The 17,306-nt window shown below is 43.3% G+C and overlaps 1 protein-coding gene across 1 annotated transcript in view; it reads right to left on the bottom strand.

Moving 5' to 3' along the window:
* Positions 1–195: 195 nt before the first annotated feature.
* The window catches only part of LOC118840813 (pyrethroid hydrolase Ces2e-like), a 32,935-nt gene continuing 15,824 nt past the window's right edge, over positions 196–17,306 (bottom strand). Inside the window, exons 5-13 of the mRNA XM_036748165.1 lie at positions 15,047–15,200; positions 13,811–13,915; positions 12,846–12,944; positions 8,638–8,778; positions 6,336–6,410; positions 4,991–5,138; positions 3,538–3,660; positions 1,273–1,351; positions 196–386 (exon numbers count right to left, since the gene is read on the bottom strand). Coding sequence (XP_036604060.1) covers positions 203–386; positions 1,273–1,351; positions 3,538–3,660; positions 4,991–5,138; positions 6,336–6,410; positions 8,638–8,778; positions 12,846–12,944; positions 13,811–13,915; positions 15,047–15,200 — 1,108 coding nt within the window. The 3' untranslated portion in view covers positions 196–202. The remainder of the gene's footprint in view (positions 387–1,272; positions 1,352–3,537; positions 3,661–4,990; positions 5,139–6,335; positions 6,411–8,637; positions 8,779–12,845; positions 12,945–13,810; positions 13,916–15,046; positions 15,201–17,306) is intronic.

Here is a 17,306-nt window from a genome sequence, read left to right as displayed (position 1 = left end):
AAAGTTTACAAAGCCTTTTACAAATATCTCATTTCATCCTCACAAGAACCCAGAGGTAGGTGCTGTTATTATCTGTAGTTTACAAATGTATCCGTGACACACTCTTAAATTTAATCTAGATCAGTAACATCTCTGCATCAGTAACAGAAGATAGGTGGCATTATTGGTTTGCAACAATTGCAAAAACGCTTATGCTCAGAGGTCACAACTCCACCCGGGCTTTTTCAGTCTGCAGTTCCTTCATCTTCTGAGGCACAGTCTTGGTCCAGAACTCCCACTTATCTCTCCTCAGGCTCTTTCCCACAGACAACTCCAAATTCAGCTGCAGGTACTCTTCCTTCTGGTCATAGACTGGCCAATGAAAAAGGTCTCCACCATTTGGGTCCCTGGGAGGAAAAACCAAACATTTAGACCAGAAAGGGGCCACTGCATTGACAAGTTTAAAAAGCCATTATCAGCTCATCCTGAGAGCCAAGGAAGGTCCTCAAGGTAGGGGTCAGCTGACAGTGGTAGTACTCATAGAGAGGCTTGCTCACCCATCTTTAATTAGTTTGGTCTTCATCTTTCATGTTGAATCTTTCTAATCTACCTGAGGTAGAAGATCCAAAGAGTAAAAGGACTCACATAGGAAATAAGTAGCCAAATCAGGAATTGAACTCATATCATTGGACTCCTTTTCAATGGGGCAACTAGGTTGTACAGTGGATAGAGCCAGACCTGGAGTCAGAAAGACCTGCGTTCAAATCCAGACTCAAACACTTATTTGCTGTGTGACCTGGGGCAAATCACTTAAACCTATTTGCCCCTGTTTCTTCATCTGTAGAATGAGCTGGAGAAGAAAATGGCAAACTACTCCAGTATCTTTGCCAAGAAAACTCCAGGTGGTATCACAAAGAATCAAACACAACAACACTGGACTCCACATCCAAGGCTCTGTCCCACTGAACTAATGCTTCCCAAGGGGGAAGAGAAGTCACTGACACTCCAGGGTGATGGTGCAGGCCTAAAGGGTTGCTGATGTTTCTTGTTTTCCTTTCAAGACAAATTTATGTGTAGGGTGAGTCTGCCAGACCAATGCCTCCCCAGCCCTGACCATGAACTTGGGGAAGGGCTACAATGTTCACCAGACCTTGCCTCTAGGTTGAATTAACTTTTTTTCCTGAACAAATTTCCATCAGGGAACTTCTGTGTAAGTTGGAAACCTTTATGTGCCAAGGAACAAGCACTACCCCACAGGGAAACCACTGGGAAACCAAGGGGCAGCTGTCTTACCCATGATGGGCAAAGTTTACCCAGTAGTTCATTATCTTGTGGCTCAGGAGTTTTTCCTCTTCTGTTCCCTCTCCTAAAACTTGGGACAGAAAAAGAAACATCTTGGTTAAGGTCAAAATGCAGACCCAAAGGCCTCCCTTCCTCCAGTCCCCAGCCCCAACCACCTACTCAATCCTGCTGTGGCCACTGAATCTATCTTCCTCAAGTAATTTCACCCCTCCAAGAAGACCTCCCGGGGCTTCTGTTGGCCTACTCTATCTGACTCCATAACTGAGTCTCTCCCCAAAAAACAAAGTGGTGCAGCTGGACTGGAAATCAGGAAAACCCAAGTTCTAATCCAGCCTCAGACACTGACTAGATGAATGCCTCTGGACAAGTCACTTAACCTCTGTCTACCTTTGTTTCGTTGTTTGAAAAATGGAGATAATAACACCTCTACTGCAGGGTGTGGGGGAGGGTAAAAAAAAGAGAAGGAGATAATATTTACAGAGTGCTTTCCAAAATCTGTAAAAGTGTCCCATGAATGCTCACTATTATTATATTTGTATTATTATGTACTATAATTATATATTATAGTATAAAATATATTATAATACAGTATATTATAATTTTAAAATTGCATGTTCTATTATATGAATTGTAATAATTGCATGACTATTAAGGATGAGATTTATAATAATAATTATTATTATTCTAAGCTACAACAGCATATCACAAGCTCTGGTAGCTGTAAACTTTGCCATTCAAGCCCCCTGCCTGGGGCAGTGCAGACAGGCTGAGCAGCAGTAGCTGGCCCACAAGGTAATGATTTCAATGGCCATGACAAGTCATGAAACAGAAAAAGGTAGTTCTTCCAGGACAGGAGGAAGGAGGTGAAAATAAGGAGAGAAGACTTCCAAAAATGCATATTTGGGGCCATTAGCTCCATTAGAATGGAGTTAACTCCAAAGAATGCTAAATGCGAGACTTTTGTCTGACATTCAACAAATGGATGCACTGCTACAAAAAAAAATGAATCAAGACTAACTGGAGAAAAGGGAGAGAGGGAAGGAGGAAGGAAAAGAAGGAAGAAAAGTAAGGGAGAGAGGGGTGGAGCAAAGAAGGGAGGAAGGGAGGGAAGGCAGGAAGGCTTCCAGCACATTGGACAGATCCTCTGTGCAGGATTTATGGAAGCAAAAGGACAAGAATCACCCAGGAGGAGACAGTATGATAAATTAGGGTCTACATCAGAGGAGTGGTGAGGATATTGGTGAAGTTACCCTGCCACTGACATATGGAACTGCGTTTTTGCTTTCCTGCCTCATCTTCCCTGTTGGGGAGTCAACTCCAGGAAGTGTTGTGCCTCCCTCAAAGGAGAGCAGAGGTCTCTGCATGTTGGATTTGTTTAATCATGTAAACTGAATTGAACAGAATCCTGATTCAATTTCCTGATGCAGTTCACCTGAACAATCAAGGGGACTTCCAAGGCTGATAATGTAATCTCCAATCACTCAGTAAACCAGGTAACTATTCATTGCCTCTATACCCAGAACTATGCCAACAGTTGGAGATACAAATACAAAGAATAAAAATGAGAAACAAAAACTCTTCTCGGGCAGCTGGGCCCCTATTCAGGGCCCCTATTCAAGGCCCCCTGGGGGAACCTGGTAGGGCAGAAGGAACACTGGGTTTGGGGTTAGACGTGCTAACTGTGATATTAGATAAGGCCACTGGTCTCTCTGAACTTCAGTTTCCTCTTCTATGCAACAGACACAATCCCTGCCCCCGCCCCCACTGCTATCCTCACAAGGTATTTGGGAAGATCACACAGCAGCTAGATGATAGGTGCACTGACTGCTGAACATGGAAGGAAGAAAGCATGAGTTCAGATCCTGACTCAGACCCTTAACTACCTCTATGACACTTGGCTAGCTGAGTCACCTTTCTCAGCCTCAGTTTCTTCATCTATACAATGGGGATATCACCAGCACCTATTTCACAGTGCTGTTTTGAGGCTATCAAATGAGAATGGCACACACGAAGCTCTTTGTAACCCTTCAAGCAGTATAGAAATGCTAGCTACTCTTAGCTATTGTTATTATCATTATTAAATGAGCTGATGCATGGGAAAGTGCTTTGTTGGAAGGTAAGGTATTATTGTTCTATTGATGTCAGAGAGAGTAAGGTAGATGATGGAGATGGCAGGCTAGAGCCCCACGGATTCTGCTCCCTCTGCCACCTACCCCAAGCCATAGCTTCCCACTCCATCCCATCTCCATTGCTTACGAGGCAGTCCAAAGACAAAAGGCACCTCATCACCATGGTCTGCTTTCACAAAATCTGGCCTGAGGCCATCAAACATGCTTGGTCTGTGCTGAAATTCATAAAAGTAGACCGGAGAGCTGGGACCTAGGCAAACATAAGAAACAGCCATGGTTATTGACACATTGTACACAGGGTAGGGCCACATGCCAGGGGCCCCTAGCCTGACTCACTCCTCTTGTGTGGGGGTGATAGTAGCTGGTCATTAACAGGCAAGCTCCTGCAGGGAAGCCCCTTAGCAAATACTGCCCCACATAGATGCTGAGAGGCAAAACAAGTGCTGGATCTGTTGTAACAGGACCTGGGTTAGAATCCTGGGCCTGCTGCTGACTGACTACATGACCTTGGAGGAATCCTTTTACTTCTCTGAGGCTGATTTTTCAACTGGAAGGTGGAGATGATAATCTCTGTCCTGTCTACTCTAAGGGAAGGGGAGGGGACGAGAGAAAGAATTTGTCATTCAGTTGTTTGTCAGTTATATTCGACTCTGAATGATCTCATTTGGGGTTTTCTTGGCAAAGATATTGGGATGGTTTGCCATCTCCTTCTCTGGGTGAAGTGACTTGCCCAGGATCACACAGCTAGTAAGTGTTTAAGTCCAGATTCTAACTCAGGAAAAAGAGTCTTCCTGACTCTAGGCCCAGCATTCTCTCCACTGTGCTACCCTGTGAATGAGATTTACAGTATCTACTTTGTGCCAGACACTGTGCTAAGTGCTTTACAAATATTATCTCATTGGAGCCTCACAACAACCGAGAGTTGCTATTATCATTTCCATTTCATAGTTGAGGAAACTGAGGCAAACAGAGATTACATGGCTTGCTCAGGATCACACAGCTGGAAGGTGTCTGAGCCTGGACTTGAACTCAGGTCTTCCTGACTCCAAGTCCATGCTCAAGCCACTGAGATAAGATTGTTGTGAGGAGAAAATAGATGTAAAGTATTTTGTACCAAGAAAACACTCTAGCAGGGGTTCTTGGATTTAATTTTAGTTGAGTACTTAGATAACTCAATTTTAAGGTAATTGGTTTTTTCTCCTAGGTATTTTATTTTATACATTTAAAAGCATTACTCTGGAAGGACTTTTTACCTTTCCCTGGACTTCCAAAGGGATCCAGAATGCATACCCACAAGAAAGCTAAGAACATCTGCTTATAGAAATGTGGGTTATTATTATTATTATTATTTGTAGACAATAGTCAGAATTTCCCCCCACCTTGACCCCCAGCTGGGGTTAAGTGGGGATATGAGGGGAGAAGGAACATTTAATGAGGGGATTTAACCAATCTGGAGGCTATGATAGCAAAGCCAGAAGCGGAAGCCTCCTTCTACATGAGCATGGGGGTAACTTACACACATTGCCCCAGAGATGAGACATTTTTACACTGATTCTGAAAAGAGTCAATTTCATACTCACCATGTTGATATTTGGCCAGTTTGAGGGAAGGAATAACAAAGATCAAATCCCCCAGCATTTCCTGAAATTGAGCTCGATATTCTCCTGGGTCCTTGGCATCTCTTAAATACTCTTCCATCATCAAATGCCCAAGTTTAGGAGGAATACGCTATAGGAGACCCAGGAAGAGAGAAAGTAACAGAAAAAATGAACTTACTTGGCGGTGGATTGCTTGGGGATGTTTGTTGGTTGATTATAATGAATAAGCAAGGGAGATAGGTGGTACACTAGATAGAGCACTAACCCTGGAGTCAGGAGAACCTGTATTCAAATCTAACCTCTGACATGTATTAGCTATGTGACCCTGGGCAAGTCACTGATCATTGTTTGCCTCAGTTTCTCATCTGAAAAGTGAGCTGGAGAAAGAAATGGCAAATTGCTCTGGTACCTTTCCCAAGAAAACTCCAAAAGGGGTCATGAAGAGTCAGACATAACTCATCAACTGAACAACCATAAGGAATAAACCCACACAAGTTTGCCTACTATTCATAGGTCCTGGGTCTCATTAGATCCCTTTACCATCTCCCCATCAGGGCCTGCTCTTCAGGGTTAAATTCCTCAAGAAGATACTAGACAACTAGTTGTTGGACCTGGGGTACAAGGGATGTGGGACTCAAGGAAAGGACAGAGCTACATGGGGTGTCTGGGGTCCCTTCTCCCTCTCTGACCATGAAAGAAGAAAGTCAGAAGGTGGAAAGACCTTCATTGGCTTCCCCCAGACTATTTCAATGGCCTCCTGATTGGTCCCTAGGCCTCAGATCTCTCCCCACTCCAAGCGATCCTCCACTATCTTCCAAAGTGATTTTCCAAGCACAGATCTGACCATTTTACTCCCCTCCCTCAACTAAGGAAATTCTAGTGGATGCCCACGACCTTAAGGATTAAATATAAACTCTTCTGTTGGGTATTTAGAGCTTTTAACAACATGGCCCCATCCAGTCTTCCTATACATTGTTACCTGCTCACACTCTGTGGTCCGGTTAGGCCAACTTTCTGATTCCTCACACTTCCCATTCCATCTCTCATCTCTATGCCTTTGCGTTGGTGAGACTCAGCTCAAACAGCCCCTTCTATAGAACACCTTTGTTGCCTCCTCCCTCCTCCAGCTGCTAGGGCCTTACCCCTCCTCCAAGATTTGCTTTGTGTAGGTTTTCCATCTATCACTGGATGTACAGGTCATCTCCCTCACAGAATGTAAGTTCCTCGAGGGCAGGGACTATTTCACTTTGTCCCTGTGTCTAGCCTAGTACCTGCTACATAGTAGGTGCTTTAAGTGAAAAAAAATGTTAATTAACTGGTATCTCACCAAAAATGGACTTTGCAGTGCTGATTGTACACTTTTTCTGTCCATGTCTTCCTTAAATCCAGTAATGTCCATTTCCTGTTGGGAGAAAAATGGTGTATTGTGAATGGTCTTTAGAACTTTATGAAATTTATGCATTTTTTAAACAAATCTAATGCAAGAAAGTCATATTACCCTGTAAGGAAGAACTGGTGCCATAGATTTTTTTTTAGGATTTACTGAATAATGCCCAATACACACTGAATAATTCTTAAGATATTTTGCAAAATGGTCAGCAAAAGGGTGGGTAATGCCCAGTATAATGTAAACAGCAGTCATAGTTTCTTCATAATGACCAGTGGTCTTAGACTGATGCTTACTATAATACCTTATGCTAGAAATGATGCAGATAGAATTCTATTTTTCTGACCAGTGTAAATAAACTGACTTTATGTGCATATGCTTAGGAGACAACTGACAAATGGTTAAAATCATGTCATATGTAAAATTTATATAGTCTCATTGGCTGTTAGATATAATGACCTGAAGTGCATAGGACAGAGGCCTGGTCTCCCATCAGGAGACCCAGGTTCCAGTCCCAGCTGTGACTGGAGTGAAATCATTTCTGCTCTTGGAGCCTCAGTTCTCTACTTTACAAAATAGGAAGAAACATGTTAGTGTGATGAACATCACAGCAGGTACTATGAATGCAGTTTTTGTAAACAATAAAATAGTATGTTAATGTCAGCTGGTATTATTCACTGTTCATATAAAATAAAGAGACTTCGGGCAGCTAGATGGCACAGTGTATTGAGCACAGGACCTGGACTGAGGAGAACCTCAGTTCAAATACAGCCTCAGATACTTACTAGCTGTATGACCCTAGGCAAGTCACTTAACTCCAATTGCCTCCAAAAAAAATTTTTTTAATTTAAAATAAAAGACCCAAAAAGAAAATAATGGGCCTTGTAGAGGATATTTTAACCGAAAGGGAACTAGACCTAGCTTGGGCTTCTCTTCCTAAACTTCTGAGCAGATTTGCACATGAAATGAGTCATCCATATTGAAAATAACCAAAGGTTGAATCACTTCCAATTCTTCCAGGAGAGCCTGTTCAGAGTAATTTTCCTGATTTTAGAAAAGGCAAATGCACAGATGACACAAAGTCAGGAGGGACAGCTGTAACACATTGGATCTTGGAGTCAGGATCCAAAAAAAAGGACCTGATAGGCTAGAATATTGGAGCAACCACTAGTCACAGACTTAATGGAGACAAAATCTTACAATCTCAAGATGAGGGAGGAGGCATGGTTAAGTAGCAATTCATTTGTAAAATATCTAAGGATTATGGTGAACCACAAGCCCATAAGGAGGCAACAGGGCAATATGGCAATGTGCAAAGCAACACAATGTTGAGCAGCGTTAAGAGAAGCACAGCTTCCCAGAATAAGGAGGTGAGAGTCCCTTTGTGCTCTTCCCTGGGGAGGCTACAGTTATCCCTTCCACACCCTGACTTTCCTCATCATGGTTTCTATGTGTTGTGGGTAGGTGTAAGAAATTAAATGAGAATTTTCAAGGAGTTTTGCAGAAGCTGTAGATGACAGGCAAAGGCCAGCAGATGACACGGAAAAAGTTTAGAAACTCAGAAATAGATAAAATATATGTATAGTATTGTATAATATCAACATATTTTAACTTATAATACCATAATAATTCAGTCTTTTTCTCCGGTATGAAAAGAGGGACAAAAATTTTCCTAGATATTTCAGATGGCAAGGGCACTGAACCCCCTATCCTGGGCAAAGTGGAAGGGATAACTGTGTATCTGGAATCTTTTGTTCACTTCTGAACATCACATTTGAGGCAGAAAATAGAGAAACTGAAAAGGGACTCATGGTCTTGCCAAATACAGTTGGGTTGAAGGAACTCCCTTTGCTGGTCAAACAAAAAACTTAGGGGAGAGGCAGACATGATAGTTGTCTTTAACTGTCTGGTGGATGGTCACCTGGAAGAGTCATTTAACTTGAGCTATTTGCCCTTAGGGCAGAGCTAGGAACAACAGGAAGAAGTTGAAAAAGAAGTAAATTTCCACTAGATGTCATGATACCCTGTCCAACCATGAGAACTGCCTAAAAGTGGAAGGAGCTGCCTCTGGACACAGTAGGTTTTCCCTCCCTGGAAGGGACTCTCCTTCAACTTTAACTTAGACTCACTCCATGGCCACCGCGGTCCTGACCAACTTGGAAAGTCTGTGATTCTTTGGAGAAGCATAAACTGTCAAGATCAGAAAGAAGGTGGCACAGAATAGAGCATGCTAGAATCTTACCATAGGAATTGCCCAGCCAAACTCATGGTTGTTGACACCAGTGATGGAAGGGACATGGTGGAACTCTCCTGCAGCCAGCAACTCTTCAGGATGTTTGGGGAAAAATTGCCCATCAACTGCAATAGGCATTACCTTGAAATGCTAAAGAAAGGAAAAAAAGAAAGAAAAGTTAGGTCTTTCTGCAAAATTTCCCTTCCATATTTCACTTTCCCATCATTCTCATTGTTACCATCCTATTTCAGATATGTTTTATCACTTCCCTAGACTCTTTTTTTTCTTTTTTGGAGACAATGAGGTTGCCCAGAGTCACACAGCTAGACTGGATTTGAACTCAGATCCTCTAGGGCTGGTACACTAACCACTACACCACCTAGCTGTCCCCATTTATCTGGACTTTTGCAACAGTCTCCAAACTGGCCTCCCTGTCTCCCCTTCTAATTTATCACAAGTACACACACACACACACACACACACACACACACACACACCTTTCCTATCTCAAATGTGTTCATGGCACTCCACTGCATTAAGAAAAAAAAGTCCCATGGCTACCCATTACCCAAAGAAAAACCTCCAACACTTCAGTTTGGCATTCAGAGCCCTCTCTTTACCTTTCCAGCCTAATCTCATGCTATGCAGAGTCTGACCTGTGCCATGTACATCATGTTTCACCAACAGTGGATTCTTAGCTCTCCACAGAAAGTCAACCACCTTTTCCCACCTTTCTGCCTTGTCTCACTTCACTCTCCATGGCTAGAATAACCTATCCTTCATTGCTACCTGCTGAAATTCTTTACTTCCTTCAATAGGCAATTTAACTGCCATGTCTTCCACAAAGCCTTCTCTGATACAGCAGCCAGAAAGACCTTTTCCTTCCTCAGAGTTCCCGCTGCGTGTGCTTGTCACACACACACACACACACACACACACACACACACACACATACACACACACCCCTGCCCCCACATACTCGGTTTCTGTTACCTGTGTATGGTATAAAGCCCTCTCCTCTAAGAAAGGCAGTTCCATCATGGACCTGTACCTTATCTAAACTTTGTGTCCCCTCAGACTGGACACAGAAGCTGCTCCAGAAGTGCTTCTGGAACAAACAGCAGGAGAGCACTGGCCTCAAAGACAATAGATCCTAGTCCTGGCTCAGCTGCTAAGGGACTCTGTAACATGAAGCAAATTACATCTCCCTTGGTTTCAATCTCCTCCCCTACAAAATAAGTGCATTGGACTAAATTATCATCAAGATCTTTTCCCATAAAGTTTCCTAAAAGGGGACATTCAATTGGACTTTAACAGAGGGGGATGAATTCAACAAAGGCAGCAGGGTGGGAGAGGAAGGAAGACTGGGTTAAAAATTGGGACACCTGGGCTTGAAACCCAGGTCTAATATTTATTGACTGTGATGCTGGAGAACTGGACAAGTCACTGCCTCTGTGCCCCTCAGAGGTTTGTTGTTGTTCAGTTGTGTTCAACTTTTCGTGACCAAGATAATGGAGTTGCTCACCTTTTCCTTCTCTAGTAGATTAAGGCAAACAGAGGTTAAGTGACTTCTCCAGGGTCACACAGCTAATAGGTGTCTGAGGCTGGATTTGAAGTCAGGTCTTCCTGACTCCAGGCCCAGTCTCTATTGACTGAGACCTTCTCAGAAGTTTACTCATTCATAAAATGGGAATGATGATTCTTGCACTCCCCACCTCATAGATTGTAATGAGACAGGCACTTTATAAACCAGTATGACAATAAGAAGGGAGGACTTTACAGGAAAAAGTCATGAAGGTAAGAGAGTATAAAGAACACTTAGAAGACTGAGGACAGATGAGTTTGGCTGGAGCACAGAGTGTATGCAGGAAGTAATAGGAGATAGGGCAGGAAAGGCAGAGAGGCCCCAATGTGTTCACTCTCTGAACTCTGGTCTTGGATTTGAGTGAAAGTCAGGAATCCTTTTTTCTCCCATTTCCTTGGCATCTGCACAGCCAAAATGAAACTCTTCCTCACAGGTGCTTTGGCAAAGGATATTTGTAAGACTGGAGATTTAGAGATGGAAGGTACTTTAGAAGAATATCTGGTCCAACCCCCTCATTTTCCAGAAGAGGAAACTCTTGTCAAACCAGAATGAAAAACATAATGGTTTTCAGAATGAAAGAAAAAAAGGTCAACATAGCTAATGAAGAGAGGAATTAGATGTAGAGGCAGCTGGCTGGCACAGTGGACAGAGCACCTGACCTGGAATCAGAAAGACTCACCTTCCCGAGTTCACATCTGCCCTCAGATATTTACTAGTTGTGAGACACTGGGCAAGTCATTTAACCTTGTCTGCCTCAGTTTCTTAATGAGCCAAAGAAGGAAATGACAGAACATTCCAGTATCTTTGCCAAGGTCATAAAGAGTCAGACAGGACTGAAAAACAACTGAAAATGAGATTCACTTAGATCTGGTATTAACATTTAATTGGGCCCTAACACGTACTACTAAGTGAGTTTTTTGAAGAAGCAAAGTATGCAGGGAATAACGATCTTGGTCCTAAAGATCTGGAGTCATGAGCTATGTGACATTTGGCAAAGTCACTTAAACCCTTTGGGACTCAGTTTCTTCCTTTGTAAAATATCCAGTCAATACATAGATCCACAAACCGTCCTAGGCCAGGGATACAAATATAAAAGTAAAGAGCTCCCAGCCCTCTTGCTGCTTCCACTCAGTGGTTCTAATTCTGAAATTTGACAATAACATCACACTTGTACTACCAATGGTATGTGCTTGTTACAAAATTGTTTAAATGAGTTAACACAAATGTGTTTTTTTTTCAGGAAAGAAATATTTAACAGTGATCCAAGACCACTCTGAAGGACTTATGATGAAAAATGCTATCCATTCCCAGAGAAAGAACTGTTGGTGTATAAATACACATTGAAGCATACTTTTTTTACCTTCTTTTTCTGATTTTTTTGTCTCTTTTTTCTTTCACAACATGGCTATTCTGAATATGTTTTGCATGACTACACATGTATAACCTATATTGAATTGCTTGTCTTTTCAATGGGGGTAGGGAGTAGGGAGGGAGGAAGGGAGAGAATTTAGAACTCAGTTTTAAAAACAAATGTTAAAATTTGTTTTTACATATAACTAGGGAAAAAGAAAATGCTAAATAAAAGCTTTAAAAAGAACAATTTAAAGGGGAAAAAAGCCTAGCAAAAAAAGAGAGAAAGGAATAATTAGATGTGAGCTACCAATCCCAGAAGATAGAAAGAGCCTTTCCACAACTGTGATTCTTTCTTCCAAAGACCCATAGGGTGTTAGATCTGGAAGCTGACAAAGAATAGAACATTGGAGATAGAAGGGACTACCCCCACCACCTCCATCATCATCACTGTCATAGCTAACGCTTATTTAGTGCTTACAATGTTCTCAGCACTGTACTAATAAGCACTTTACAATTATTAACTCAGTTGATCCTCACAACAACCCTGAGAGATCAGTGTTATTATTATTATTCCCACTTTACAGGTAAGGAAATTGAAGCAAACAGGTTAAATGACAGTGTTTGAAGCTACAGTTGAACTCGGGTCAGTTTTTTCAACATTCCAACCATTGCACCACCTTGCTGCATCCTCCATTCCTTAGCTTATAGAATATTAGACCATACAATGTTACAGCTAGGGGGAAAAAATCTTGTAGAGTAGATCAACAGAGGAAGGAAACTTGGAACAAATAATGTTGGAATCCAGAATGTGAGAGTCAGATTAGAAGGGATCCTTCCAGCTCTAAAGCAATGATTCTGTAAACAGAGAATGTCTGAGTGGGAAGAGTGAGACTAGAGCATGAAAAACCTTAGAACATTAGAACCTGAAATGTTTAGAACACAGAATGATGGAAAGCATTCTTAGGACAAAGCATATGCAGAGTGGAAGGGATGGAACGTTAGCACAAAAAATAATGTTGAGAGCACAGAATGTTTGGTGGTAGAAGAGATCCTGAAAAGCAGAACATCAGAGCTAGAAGGGACTGTCACATATACAATGATAGAGGTGGAAATATCCTTGAAGATCACCTAGTTAGTAAGAGGAAACTGAGGCTGAGAGAGGGACATTCCCAAGGTCTTCACCCCAATCCCACCTAATGAAGGCTGGGTATCCAGCCCTCCCCAAGATGTTCTGACAGCTCTTCTTGGGAATAGAACCTTTGCTTCTCAGCCTACATACCTTAGTGATGGCCAGGATCTCATCCTCAGATTTTCTCCTAAGGCACTGAACCATGGAGGAAGAATTGTGTGTATCACAAGCAGATGGATTGGCAATGACCTGCAAAGAGGCGCCCACAAAGAGTTAATATTCTCATAGAAGAACCCCTGGTCTGTATCACAATAGAGGGATCCTTTCATACTCACCAGTAAGCTAACAAAGGATCATTTCTATAGGTGATGATGCAGTAATGGTGAAAAGGAGACCAAGCTGGAATCTGTCTGACTGTCTAAAGGGAGTGAGTCACCCAATCATGAACATGCTCTGTATAGGGCTCAGTGCCAGCCAGCGGGAATGGGGATGGGCAGGAGCAGGTTACAAAGATGCAGTCCCTGCTTCCAAAGAGGTTATCATTTCCTCCGGGAGAAAAGAACTAAATATACATAAAGGACAAGTGATGGGGTACAGAAGATTGAAAGAGCCCTGACATTGCCTCAGAGAGCTGAGTTCTGGTACCACCTCAGACACTAGCTCATTGTGTGACCCTGGACAAGTCACAGAATGACAGACCCAGAGAGGTAGAAGGGACTTCACAAATCATTCCATCTCACCTGTATCTGGGCCCCCTCAAGGAACGATTCATGCTAGTTTTGGGTTGTCAGGAAATAAAATTTGGAGGTAGAAGGGACTTTACAAAACATCTTATAGAACCCACTTTTACAGAGGAAGAAATTGAGCTCCCAAGAAGGAAATGCCTGACCTGCAATCACAGGCAGAGAAAGAAGCAGAGCCAGGAACTGAATCCTTCCTCTCTGTGCCTCAGTTTCCTCCACTGTAAAATGAGGGGTTTAGACTAGATGACCTCTATTCTTCTAGCTAGCCCGGGTGAGCTAGAAAGTCAATGGGACACTGGGCTGTGGGATTGGGAGGCCAATCAGCCTAGGAAGGATAAGGATGAATGCAAAGACCAAAGAACAAGAACTTACATTTACGACCATTTCTGAGCTGGAAGAAACCAAGTTAGGAGCAATGGCCACACCACTCTCCATGATTGTTCTGTGGAATAAGCCTTTGGACATGGGGGACAAAACCTGAGGGAGCAAAGAACAGCAAAGGGGAAGAAGAAGCAGTCATGGGAATGCCCAGACACTCCTGGCTTAAGCAGAGATGGGGAGACTGTCAGGACTATTACTTAACATGCCAGACCCTTAAGTTAACCATATAGGACAGTCCCAAACAGGGGCCTTTCTAGGGGACCCTGGTCCTTGGACCCTTTGGTACAACCAGGCCTAAAAGATAGTTAGACAGAAAAGAGGACTCTGTAGGTTTGGCCATGATCCTGGACACTCTGGGTGGTTCTGTAATAGATTGTGATAACATGCCTGTGCTCTGAAACCCAGCAATGCTGTTCCTATGCCCTGCCTCCTTTTAATGTCACATTGTTTATTGATTATTGTTTCTTTATTGATTATGAGAAAGCCCAGGGTTGTTGTTAGGGTCAAATGACTTCAAATCCAACAGTTTTCCCCACTATATCATGGGAATTGCCCACTTTCCCATCAGCAATTATTTATTTTTTTAAATTATTCTTCCACTGAAGTCTTCCTCCCATGCCTTATCACAGCCTGGAGGCTATGTCAGTGATGTGTAAACTCCTGGGGGAGGAAAGCTACCAAGCCAGAAGATCTTTGCCTCTAAGCCCTTTGATGGAGTCTGTCGTATGAGGGCCAGCCATGTTAAGCTCCCAGAGGCTCATAGGTAAAGAAAGGAGAGAGCAGATCTGCAGCCACAGCTGCTCACAAAGGCCATGTGGGAAGGCGCACACAGGCTGCAGAAGCACTGGGAAGAGATGCACGGCAGTGGTGAAACCAGCGATCCTTTGGGCCTTCAATTATTTCACCATCACCCTGAACATTTCTTTTACTCTTACTCAAAATTGCTAGTAAGCCTTTAAAAAATGGATAACTCCTCTTTTATCTCCAGTAAAGTAAGAGGAAGAAGGGCCTAGATGATTCATTGGGATTAGGGCAGGGGAGTATAGTAGCATCTCTAATGAAAGGCAAGGGTAGTGCCAGCCTTAGAGAAATGTCAGCAGCCCTAATGGTTTTGAGAAGGGGGGGGGGATAAGAGAAGAGGAAGAAAAACTAAGGTCCATGAGACTAGGCCTTGGTTTTGGCTGCAAGATGCTCCCTTCAGTCTGGGGTCATTTCTTAACCACTTACATGTGAAGAAACACTGATTCCCCCAGCAGACTCCCCAAAGATGGTCACAAGGCCAGGATCTCCTCCAAAGTGGGCAATGTTCCTCTGGATCCACCTCAGGGCAGCCACCTGATCCAATAAACCCCAGTTGCCAGGTGCATGCTCATCCCCAGTGCTGAAAGCCAGATATTAGACAAGGTTGGAGAATTCTGAAGAAGGATTCATAGGATTATGAGATTTAAAGACCATCTCATACAGCTGAATAATGTAACAGATAGACTGCTGGACCTAGGCCTGGCAAGGCCAGTGTTCGTCTACTAGCTGTGTGACTGTGGATGAGTCACTTAGACCTCTGCCTCAGTTAGCTCATTTGAAAAATGGGGATAATAATGGCTTGTATCTCTCAGTTGTTGCAGGGATAATATGAGACACTATTTATAAAGCGCTTTGTAATCCATAAAGGATCACACAAATGCTAGTTGTTGTTCTTATTTTAGAGATGTAAACTGGTGAGATAGATCTTGAATTCCCCCACCTGAAGGACTCCCAGTACAGGCCTCTTTAGTGGCTCCCTGGGCCTTCCAGGGGGAGCCTCCACCAAGCTGCTTTCCTCCCTTCCAGCTTTCTCCCTGATCACTTCCACCTCCCCACCACCTGCCTTGCCCCCACTCTCCCTTCCCCCTCCTTTTTTTAGCTCTCCTGTTTTGTTTTCCTCTATTAGAATGTCAAGGCAAGGCAAGAAACATTGGCTGAGCACCCACTATGTGTCAGGCACTATACCAAGCTCTGGGCATACAGAGAAAGGTAAACATAGTCCCTGCCCTCCAGGAGTTTACACTTTAGTGGAGGAGACAGCATGCAAACAGCTGGGCCCAAACTAGATCTGTACAGGATAGATTGGGAATGATCTTGGAGGGAAGGCCCTGGCAGTAAGGGACACAGGGAGAGGCTTCTTTCAGAAGGTGGGATTAGCACTGAGTCCTGAAGGAAGCCTGAAGGAGGAGTGAAAATGAACAGATTCAAAGGAGTATCTTATTCAAGCATCATGAAGAAGACAGAGAATGTAGAGGAGCCTGAGCAGACTAGGGACAGAAGGAGGCCAGGCTCCTCTCCATAAAGTCTGCAATTCAGCAACATTGTATCCTTGCTGTCCTCACACACAACTATCTACTTCCCTGGAGATCCCCATGACTGAATTGCTTGAAGGAATCTGAGGTGACTCTAATCTCTCCATCTTCAAGAGTCCTCATTTTGCCTCTTCCCCCTCCCCCCAACACTCCTCACTGCCAGGCCCTTCTAGAGTAAGGAACCCAGTTAGAGGCTTTACAGAAAATTGGTCCTAGGGAAGCTAGGAGAAGCATAAGCTTTATTAGCATGTGGTGCACCAAGCAGGCAAAAATGAAAGCAACACACACACACACACACACACACACACACACCACATTATATGACAACCTGCATTGACAGACAGAGATTCAGGGCACTAACAGGAGGGAGATTTGTATAGTGGCAAGATCTTGGTGGGAATACACACTCAGAGTGGGGTCTGAGGAGGTCAGTCTTATCCCTTAAAGGGAGGTTTGTTTGGTTGAGACAGACAATCAGCACCACATGTGATTGGCCATTCTTAGTCAGATCCTGGTATGGGGTGGGGGGGGGGGGGAAATTCCCCAGGATCCTTTACTGGTGCAGGACTCAGGGACTCCAAGAGTGGGTGCCAGCACACAGCCATGCAGTCAGTTTGGAGTCCATTCAGGAGCTGAGGTTATTCACTGGATCACAGTAAGTCAGGGCATGTGAAAGTACTGGCCATCTGTTATTGCTTAAATGCTTGATGGTCCTTAGGACCACCTAGCCTGTGACTCCATGTTGGAGTCCTATCACGTATAACAACAATGTGACGTAATATATGTCAAAAATCACAATTGTCCACCAGCCCTGGAATCAGTAGGACCTGAGTTCAAATCCAGCCTCAGACACTTGACAAACTTACTAGCTATGTGACCTTGGGCAAGTCACTTAACCCCAATTGCCCTGCCTTCCCTCCCTCAAAAAAAATCACAATTGTCATACCTTCCCTTTGAGATTACTTCTCCTTTACATTGTATATATTTTGTATCTATATGGCTATTTATAGCTGTCTCCCATTAGAATTGAACTCCCTGAGAGTAGGAATGGACTTCCTTTTGTGATTGACATATAGGTTCTTTTAAAATGCTTGTTAACTGACTGATTGACTGAATAAGGGGGTAATGGTCTGACCAGTGCTATAGGAAAATCA

Source organism: Trichosurus vulpecula, chromosome 3 (assembly GCF_011100635.1).
Source record: "Trichosurus vulpecula isolate mTriVul1 chromosome 3, mTriVul1.pri, whole genome shotgun sequence".
Lineage (NCBI taxonomy): Eukaryota > Metazoa > Chordata > Mammalia > Diprotodontia > Phalangeridae > Trichosurus > Trichosurus vulpecula.
The sequence above is the reverse complement of the archived record's forward strand: the minus strand, read 5'-3'. Positions and strand labels throughout refer to the sequence as shown.